Source organism: Hipposideros armiger, unplaced genomic scaffold (genome assembly GCF_001890085.2).
Source record: "Hipposideros armiger isolate ML-2016 unplaced genomic scaffold, ASM189008v1 scaffold_294, whole genome shotgun sequence".
NCBI lineage: Eukaryota > Metazoa > Chordata > Mammalia > Chiroptera > Hipposideridae > Hipposideros > Hipposideros armiger.
Genome location: NW_017731644.1, coordinates 1,864,115 through 1,874,795, shown reverse-complemented (window position 1 = coordinate 1,874,795; position 10,681 = coordinate 1,864,115). Strand labels below are relative to the sequence as shown.

The 10,681-nt window shown below is 33.6% G+C and overlaps 1 protein-coding gene across 1 annotated transcript in view; it reads left to right on the top strand.

Moving 5' to 3' along the window:
• CNTLN (centlein) overlaps window positions 1-10,681 on the top strand; it is a 276,595-nt gene that overhangs the window by 77,157 nt on the left and 188,757 nt on the right. Inside the window, exon 5 of the mRNA XM_019659078.1 lies at window positions 589-722. Coding sequence (XP_019514623.1) covers window positions 589-722 — 134 coding nt within the window. The remainder of the gene's footprint in view (window positions 1-588; window positions 723-10,681) is intronic.

Here is a 10,681-nt window from a genome sequence, read left to right as displayed (position 1 = left end):
CTGTTGTTCAGCATCTTAGCTGTAGAGGGCAGTGTCACTGGCCCTCATATGTGGGATCCGAACCGGGGCCCTCTGGCATCCCAAGCCAGCTCCTAACCATCACACCACTCAGCCGGCCCACCCCAATAAACTTTAAGTTAAAAAAAAGAGAATGCAGCATGATCTGAATCTCAAACATTGTAAAAGTTTTTTGACATTTTTGCAGTATTGTCTTCTCTGAGTACATTTATGTGTGTTCATTTAAAATAGAGGAAATAATGAAATATCTGCCTTTTGACCTGATTAATATTTAAGTACATAAGCTCATTTCAGTGAGTAAATTTCTACATAGATTTTCAAGTTTATTTGCTTCAAACTCTTAACTTTCACACCAGGAAGCCGTGATGATTTTTCAGTTTCTGAAAAAAGTAACCTGTTACTGGCATAAAAGTTATTGTTTGTACTAAAATTTTTTAAATTAATTGAAAACAAAAAATAAAATTTAAAACACTACTAATTTTTCACTGTCATTTGTAGACTAGTTAAATACGAGAGACTTTTATTTATTTATTTCATATTTCTTATATTCTTATATTTGTTCTATTTTAGGTCTTTGAAGGCAGTTTAATTGAAGCAAGGAAAGAAATTGAAGTTTCACAGAGTAAATATAATGCTCTGTCATTACAGTTGAATAGTAAAGAGACTGAACTTATCCAGAAGGATATGGATATTACCCTGGCCAGGCAAGTATATTCAATTTTTAATTTAAAATTATAGAAATGTCAGTTGTTCAGAATGGCAGCATTTATGTTTAATATTAACACCCCAAAATGACAGCAGTATGTCTTCTGTGGGTACATATGTTTGTGCATTGAAACTATCTGGAATTATATCTATCTATCTAGAATTATAAACAGGAAATAATTAACTGGGGAGAATCAGGAGTTTCACAGGACTGGGCAAAGCATGCTCAGCAAGTAGCCTTGTTTCAGTTTTTAACAAGGCCAATGAATTCATTTATTGCTTCCTTTTAAAAATCCCTAGCCATGTGTTATATAATATTCATCATTGTTATAATGAAAAACCCATTTGACTTTTTATTCATTATGTTCTAAGTAGTTTTAGTTTGTGAAATACACTATAACAAAGTAGGTAATTTTGTAGTACTACCTATAAAGTGGGATTACTTGAAAAACTTGTTTTTAAGAATTTTGAAAGATTTAAAATTACCTATTAATTTAAATTATAATTACTTTTATCAGAAAATAGTGTTAGAATAAACAGTAAGTGTGTATATATATATACACACATACATATATATGTATGCATAGTTTTTTTTACTTAATTAAAATAAATCATACAAAGTTTTATCTTATAACTCTCCAAACACAATTTCATCCTCTGGTTCTACNACAGCTCTGATGGCCATTCCAGAAAAAGAGTTCCAAAATTACTTTGAAGGGTGGACTAGGTGCTGGCATCGGTGCATAGATTCCCAAGGGGAGTACTTTGAAGGTGACTGTAGTGATATTCAGCAATGAGGTATGGAGCACTTTTTATAGGATGAGTTTGTGAACTTAATTTTCTGACCTCATACAAATCTAATGATTTTTATTTTGTATTTCTTCAGAAAATGCCATTGGGATTTTGATGAGGATTGCATTAAATCTGTATATTGCTCTGGGTAATATGGCCATTTTAACTATGTTGATTCTTTCAGTCCATGAACACATAATATCATTTCATTTCTTTGTATCTTCTTCAATTTCTTTTAGTAATGTCTTATAGTTTTTAGTGTAAAATTCCTTTACATCTTTTGTTAAGTATATTCCTAGGTATTTTATTCTTATTGTTGCAATTACAAAACAAAATATTTTTTTATTTCCTTTTCTGAGATTTCATTGTTACTATATAAGGAAGGCAATGGATTTTTGTACATTGATTTTGTAGCCAGCAACTTTACTGTATTTGTTTATTGTTTCTAATTGTGTTTTGGTGGAGGCTTTAAGGTTTTATATGTAAAGAACCATGTTGTCTGCAAAGTGATGATTTAAGTTATGCATTCCTCCTTTGGATGCCTTTTTTCTCATGCTCTTGCCTGATTGCTCTGGCTAGGACTTTCAGTACTATATTGAATAACAGTGGTGCCAGTGGACATTCTTGTCTCGTTTCTGATCTTAGAGGAGAAGCTTTCAGTTTTTCACCATTTGTTATGATATCAGCTGAGGGCTTGTCCTATATGACCTTTATTATGTTGAGGTGCTTTCGTTCCATATTTATTTTACTGAATGTTTTAATCATAAGTGGATGTTCTATCTTTTAACATAGATTTTGTTGAAAAGGCTAGAAACAAATTTTAGTGCTAGCAAATATGACAGTACTTTATGTATGCACACATAAAAAGAGTATATAGTATAAGTACATATATATAACTATTAAAATATAGTAAATATGGGTATGTAAGTGTGTTTGTGTGTGCATGTGTGTGTGTGTGTACATAAGTGTGCATGATTATTTAAGTTAGAGGAGAAAGAATGTGTCTTTCTGAGTTTGTGAATCAATTCATTGCAGATATTTAAGGAAATATGTTAAATCTATTAGTGTACAATCAGGTAATAACTGAGCCATTGAGACAATTGAATTCTGATGCCTTTCTCTCTTAATTTTTTAGTATCAATTCTGGTTCCCTATAACCTTTAAGCAGTTTGGTAGCATGTTAAGGGTAAGTGGTACTTCCTTGTGCTAATTCACAGCCTCATGATTGTTTGATGATAATTTTCATTTCCTTATTTGCTTTTCAAATAGTTCATTTTGTAATTTGCTGTAATTTTTAGTTCTGTGAGTTTCTATTGGGATGTTTGTTTTTTTTCTTAATAATTTGTAGGCATCTTTATTCTAGATACTAATACTTTGATATATGTATTATAAATACATATATATGTATTACAAATATATATATATATATATATGTATTACAAATACCTTCTGTTTCGAATAAGGTGTATTGGAGTTTCAAAAGTTTTTGAATTTTGATACAGTCAATTTTATTATTTTCTTCTGTAATGTTTTTTGCTTTAGGAGTTTCGTATGCTAAAGCTTTTCCTATCCCAAAGTCTTTAATTTGTTTAGACTTCATTTTTGTGCATGGTATTACACATTATTTACTGAATAATTTATTGATTTGTGATGCAGTCTCTCACATCTCCAAATTTCCATGTGTGTTGGTTTGTTTCTAGACTTCTTACTATTTTTATGATTTTAGGTATTATACAATAATTTTATAATTTGACCCATTATTTCGTAGGGATACCTACTTCTCTATTCTTTTTGTATGTAATGAACCCTATATGTGCCTCTTCACTATCTTTTACTATTAATCATTTTATTACTTTTACTGAAAAATTCTGTTAGAAATCAGATTGGAACCACTTAATTNAGCGTTGGGGAATTAGGGGAGGGGAACAGACAAGTTGCTGTTGTTTTGTTCTTCAGTCTAGTTGTGGAGGACGTCGCTTCACTGGCCCATGTTGATATTATCATTGCGCTCTTCCCGGGTGAGGGGTGAGGCAGATCGGTTGCCGGCCTCTGGACGGCTGCTCATGGTGGCTCAAGGCAGCTCACAAAAGCTCATGCCAGCTGCCAGCCAGCCCCACTGCAGCCTTTGCCGTTGCCGGTAGTAACTCATGGCAGCCCAGCTCCAGGTTGAGCTGTTGTTCACCATCTTAGCTGTAGAGGATGCAGCGTCACTGGCTCATATGGGATCCAAACCGGGGCGTTGGTGCTCAGAGCTGGCGTCCCAAGCCAACTCATAACCAGCGCGCCACTAGGCCAGCCCTGTAAAATTTTAGTTTTATAGAATATAAGAGGTGCAATCAATCATTATATTCTTACACCCTTTTGATCAGCATTTTTCAAAATAATACTTTTTATTTGTTTTTCTCTTTGTCTTGATAATGTTTTTGTACATTTTTTTCCATCAAATTTCAGGTTTTCCTTTTAACATAGATCTTGTTTTGAGTGATTTTATTGCCTTTGTAGGATCAGGAATTTAAAGGAATTTTTTTCACTTCGGAGAAGGCTGAAAATTTATGACAAGAGTACATAGGCAGATTGCATACAGAAAATATGTTTAACAGCTTGTAGATTTTTTTTCTTCTACTCTTTCCTATCCTCATCCCTCCCAACCCCCCCAACGACCACCACCACACCCAGCCAAGTATGACACCAAATAGAGTTCATGGAGAGAGAATGATATGCATGTATTTGAAATAGTATTTGTTAAAGAGATTACATTATTCTCTTATTTATTAAAGCATAATACACATACAGAATAAGAACATACACCGTAAGTACACAGCTCAATAATTATCACAAAGTGAACACACCTATGTAACCTCTCCCTTCTCAGGAAATAGAGCATTACCAGCATCCCAGAAGTACCCATTCTACCTCTTTACAGTCACTACCCCTCCTATTCTCCCCAAAGATAGCACTCTCTTGACTTATAACACCATGTATTCATTTTGCTTTTAAAATTTAATATAAATAAAGTAATACATAGTGTATTTTTGTGTGTGTGTGTGGCTTCTTGTTCAACATGGAAATTTTGAAGTTCATCCATGTTGTTTTGCCTATGGCTATAGTTCATTAATTTTTATTGCTGGTGTGGTATTCCATTGCGTGAAGACTCCCCAGTTTATCCATTCTTCAGTTGTTTGGGTTGTCTGCATTTGGGGGCTATTACAGATAATGCTGCTATGAACATTCATGTACTGACATGAACATGTGCACACGTGACATGCTTATACTATCTAGCTGTGGGATTACCTGTCTTTACTTGTAGGAGAGAATGCCAAACTGCTTTCCAAAATGGTAGAGTTTACATTTCTATCAGGAGTGTGTAAGAATCCCATCCCTCTATCTCTTTATTATACTTGGTGCTGACAGTTTTTTTTATTTTTTATTAATATTAACTATTCTGGTGGGTGTGTAGTACATGGTATTTCAATGGCATTTTGCTGTCACCTTAAATTGCATTTTCCTGCCTAACAATGAGGTTGGGACCTTTTTGTATGCCTATTGGCCTTCTCTGTGTCCTCTTTGATGAAGTGTTTGTTCAGGTTTCTTCCTCGGTTTCTAATAATTGCTTATATTTTTTATTAAGTTTTTTAAATTTTTATTAAATTTATTAGTATAACATTGTTTAGTAAAATTATATAGGTTTCAAGTGTACATTTCTATAATATATCATCTGTATATTGCATTGTGTGTTCACCGCCCAGAGTCAGTTCTCCTTCCATCGCCATATAGTTGACCCCATTTACCCTTGTCTATCTCCTCCCCTCCCCTCTTACCCTCTGGTAACCACCATACTGTTGTCTGTGTCTATGAGTTTTTGTTTGTCTTATTTGTTTGTTGCTTTTAGTTTTCTATTCCACATTAGTGAAATCAATCAGATCTTGACTTTTTCCATCTGATATTATAATATTTCACTTAACATGATATACTCTAAGTCCATCCATGTTGTCGCCAGTGGCAGTATTTCATCNCAAGTCTTAGCTATTGTGAATAGCGCCGCAATGAACATAGGGGTGCATATATTTTTTCGGATTAATATCTTGGGTTTTTTGGATAAATACCTAAGAGTGGGATTACTGGGTCATAAGGTAGTTCCATTTTCAATTTTTTGAGATACCTCCATACTGATTTCCATAGTGAAAAAAAAAGTTCTTATTGCCTAGTGATGTCATAGATGTTACAATGTCATAGCACAGTGAATTATGTGTTTGTGGCGATGCTCATGTAAACAAACCTGTGCTGCCAGTCTTATAAAAGCACATACTGTTATAGTAGTAGACTAGACTAGGGGTTGGCAAACTTTAGAGATAGAAGAGCCAATTCTGTCCCTCACAACAATTTAAAAATTATTAGAGAGCCATAAAACAAATGAAATCACCACTATGTGAATAATTCCTTTAAAAATTTTATAAATGAAACTATGATAGTTTTATTTTCATTTTCAATTTTACTTCAGAGCCACATGTATGTACCCAGAGAGCTGAATGTGGCGCATGTGGCTCACTAGCCACAGTTTGCCGACCCCTGGGGCTAGACCATCTAAGTTTGCGTAAATACACTCTGATGTTCAACGAAATCACCTAACAACACATTTCTCAGAACATATCCCTGTCCTTAAGCAGCACATGATTGTCTTCAATGTTTAAAATATTTTGAAGTGAAGTAAAATAAAATAAACAACATTACAGCTTTAAAAATTAGAATATAGGCGATACCCTCATTTTATTCCTTTAACTCACCACGTTTTTCATCCTATTCCTGAATTATATACAAAGTTTTAGTTCATCTTCAAGTCCTTTGGACAGGATTTAATAAAGAGTAAATCTGGCAGTACAAAATAAATTGAGATTTAGGGATCAGATGAGCATCAATGATAGAACAGAAATGGAATAAAAGTCAGGGGTTCCTACTGAGCATATTACTATATAAGAAAACAGTGTGTTTGTATCATGATGTGTCTGCTTCTTGGTTGACAGGCAAATGGGACTTGAGGGAAGGATGTGGTTAAGAATGATTTGGAGGTTTTAAAAAAGCATGGAAGACCAGATAATGGGCCTTAATAAATATTAGTTGAAAAAAATGGGTGGATTGAGAAAAGTTGAAGAAGTTTAGGAAAGAGAGAGTATCAGAATATGGATTTCAGTTTTATCATGTTAGTTTGAGATGACAGCAGATAATCCAAGTGAAAGTATTTTATCGAAATTTGGAAGTGTGAGAGGATTGGTGACTGGGAGAGAGTCAGGGCTGGATTATGGATTGTGTAGTCTTTCAGACAGAGATGAGACCATAAGCCAAGAGAGTGGGTAAATTTTCTGAGAGAAAAGCTATAAGGAGAAAAGAGGAAAACTAAGAATTGAATCGTAGATACATCCTCAAGTTAGGTATCATTTAGGTATTTCAGTTAAAAATTGTGACAGTTTTAATATTTTGAATATTCTTCCTATGGAGCAAGATGTTTTTTTGGTACCAAAAGAAACTTGCCATCTTTCGTTCTTTAAAATTATTTATGCCTTCAAACAAATCTGTAATTGTTTCTCTAAAAAAATGTTGTCTTCCAAATGATACTCAAATAAGAGTGTAATACTTATTTTAGCTACATATACATTTTCCTTAATTAGAATGTTTTGTGAAATTTTNTTTTTTTCTGAGTATGCATCTTTCCCGAGCCTGTGTATGGCTTTCTAAACTCTCCTGTATGGACAGCTGTATATATTTTTAATGTCTATTTACCCAAAGCATCTCCCACAATGTTTGCTCCCATGCCTTAGGCATTTTATTGTATATCTTGACCAATAATCTTTTGCCTCAGGGATCTATGGTTGTTAGTTTACCTTGTGGTTCTTTTGAGCTGTATCCTTCACTTTTCCAGTCTGTGTTCTCAGTTAGGTCAAACAGGATAATCATTTTGCACCATTCCTTCAGGTAGTTCCCAGTCAAGTTAGAACAGACACACATAATAATTTGCTAGTAGAGCCTGTTCTCCTCCCTCCCAAACCAGCAACCAGGAAAGCCCACTGGGAACATGGGCTACTGCCACTTGAAGAATTCCAGTGCTTTAAGATTCCCTGGCTTTAGCATGGCTAGTATGTTGGGAGTGGGCTGGGAAAGGGCAAGTAAAAACTCTACAAATCTTTTCATCCCATTTTCAAGTTGCTTTTCTTTTCGTGGTTGCTGTATACCTTTGAATGCTTTCCAGGGTTTATCATTGGTTCTGACAGTTTATGCTTTTCATTTGATGTTTCTACCTGGGCAAGAGTTCTTGGAGCTACATACTCTGCCATTTTGTTCATTATATTTGCTCATGCACTCCTTGTATTCATTTTTGAATGACAGCTTTACTTGATATAGGATTGTGCATTGGCAGTATTTTTTTTCTTTGAGCACTTTGAATATGTTATCTCACTGTCTCTAGCCTTCATTATTCCTGGAAAGGAAGGAAAGTCAGCTGTTAATCTTACTCTCTCAGGTAAACGATGAGTCATTTCTCTCTTGTGGTTTCAAAGAATTTCTCCTTGTCTTTGGCTTTTCATTTGGAGGAGACAGTGTCATTTTACCTTTTTAATTTTTTTTTAAGAAATGACACTTTTTAAAGCATGTTTTTAAAAAATATATTTTTAAATATTTACTAAAATATTTGAAGTTTTTAAAGTCACTGTGAAGTTTGACATCTGGGCCCTCTCATGGGAAGTTTCTGTTGCCAGCTTTTTCTCTTCTCTATGGTTGATACTGTCTTCTTTCTTTGCATATTGTAACTTTTTGTTGAATTTGGACATTTAAAATTATATACTATAGCAGGTTTGGATACAGATTCCTCACCGCCCGTTTCCCAGGGCTTGTTTAGTTTGCTCGTTTGGTTGTATAGTGCTTTGGCTAGATCATTTTATTACAGCCTATTTGCCCTGCAGTCTACAGACTCTGATGTTGCTTTTCAGAAAGCACAGTCTTGGCCATGTCCACATTCACCCTGGGTTCATAGTGATGATTTTAGCAGGGCTCATCTTCACTGCCTATTATCTTGATTTTTTTCCTATCAATATAGCTGTTGGTATCACACCAGCTATTGTTCTCCAAAAATTGCTGATTGACTTTTCTATTGTTTCTCACAATGTCCTGGGACATAAATTGCTTCACATCTGATCTAATTTAATCTGGATCTCTTTGTAGGGTTATTACTTTTTTAAATTTGGTAAAATAAACATTACATAAAATTTACAATCTCCTAGTAGCATTTAGTATATTGACATTGTTATATAACCAATTTCCAGAATTTTTTCATCTTCCAGAAGTGAAATTATACTCATTAAATGACAACTCCTTACTTACTCCTCTACACAGACCCTAGCATCCACCATTTTACTTTTTGTTTCTATAAGTACTCTAGATAGCTCATATAAATGGAATCATTTGGTATTTTTTTGTAACTGGTTTATTTGGTTTCACATAATGCTCTCAAGGTACATATCTGTGCTGTTGCATACGTCAAATTTTCCTTTCTATTTTTCATTGTGGTAAAAAACACATAACATAAAATTTACTACCTTGGCCGTTTTTATGTGTATAGTTCAGTAATGTTACGTATATTGACATTGCTGTGAAAGAGATCTCCAGAACTTTTTCAACTGGCAGAACTACAACTCTGTGCTTATTAATAACAACTCTTTATTGTTCCCTCACACTGGCCCTTGGTAACTATCATTCTACTTTGTGTATCTATGAGTTTGACTACTTTAAATACCTCATATAGCTGGAATCATATGGTAGTTATCTTTTTGTGACCAGTTTATTTTATTTAGCATAACGTCCTCAAAGTTTATCCATGTTGCAATGTACAACTGGATTTCCTTTTTTCTTTTTCTTTTTTAAGGCTGCACTGTGTTTCATTGTATGTATATACCATGTTCTGTTTATCTATCCATCTGGCATTTGGATTGACATTTCACCTCTTTGCTATTGTGAGCAGTGGGGTATGCAAATATCTCTTCAAGACACTGCTTTCCATTTTTTTGAATATATACCCAGACGTGGGATTGCTTGATAATATGGTAGTTCTATTTTAATGTTTTGAGAAACTCCCATACTGTTTTCTGCTTTCCATGCAGGCTACACCACTTTACAATGTCACTAGCAATGCACACAGATTCCAACTTCTCTGTTCTCAGCCACACTTATTTTCTTNTATATATATATATATATATATATATATATATATATATATATATCCTCTGTCTCTTATAATAGTTTTTAGCTTAAGAGTTTATTTTGCCTTATATTATTATAACCATTTCAGCTCTTTTTGAGGTTTTTATTTTCATGTAATATCTTTCCCCATCCTTTCATTTTTCAGTCTATTTATTTCTTTGGATCTAAAGTAAGTCTATTTTAAACAACATGTAATTGTATAATGTTTATTTGTTCTGTCAATCTTTGCCTTTTGATTGGAGAGTTTGATCTATGTAATTTAAAGTAATTACTAGTAAGGAATGACTAACTACTGACATTTTATTATTTGTTTGCTGTATGTCTGATAGATTTTCTAGTCCCTGATTTCCTCTATTCCTTCCTTCATGTTTCGTTGATCTTTTGTAGTGGCACATTTTGATTCCCTTCTCATTTCTTGCATACATTGTATTGATGCTTCCTTTGTGGTTTCATGGGGATTACATTTATCATTCTAAACTTATAACAATGTTATTTAAATTGATACCAACTTATCTTCAGTAGTGTATCAAAGCTATCCTTTGTATTGCTCTTTCCTTCTATTATTGTTTTCACAAGTTACATCTTTATAAATTGTCTGCTCTACAGCATAGATTTATAATTTTTTATGTGTTTGTCATTGAATTCATGTAGGAAGTAAAAAGTAGAGTTACAAATCAGATATACAATGATACTGGCTTTTATGTTTGCCCACACATTTATTGTTATTGGGTCTTTATTAGTTCGTACTGCTTGAATTACTCTCTTGTATCCTTTCATTTCAATCTGAAGGATTAGTATTTCTTATAGCGTAGACTTAGTAATGAACTGCTTCAGCTTTTGTTTGTGAATGGCTTATTCTCTAAAGTTTGAATGACAGTTTTGTTGGGTATAAAATTCAATGTCAACAGTTCTTTTCTTTTAGCAC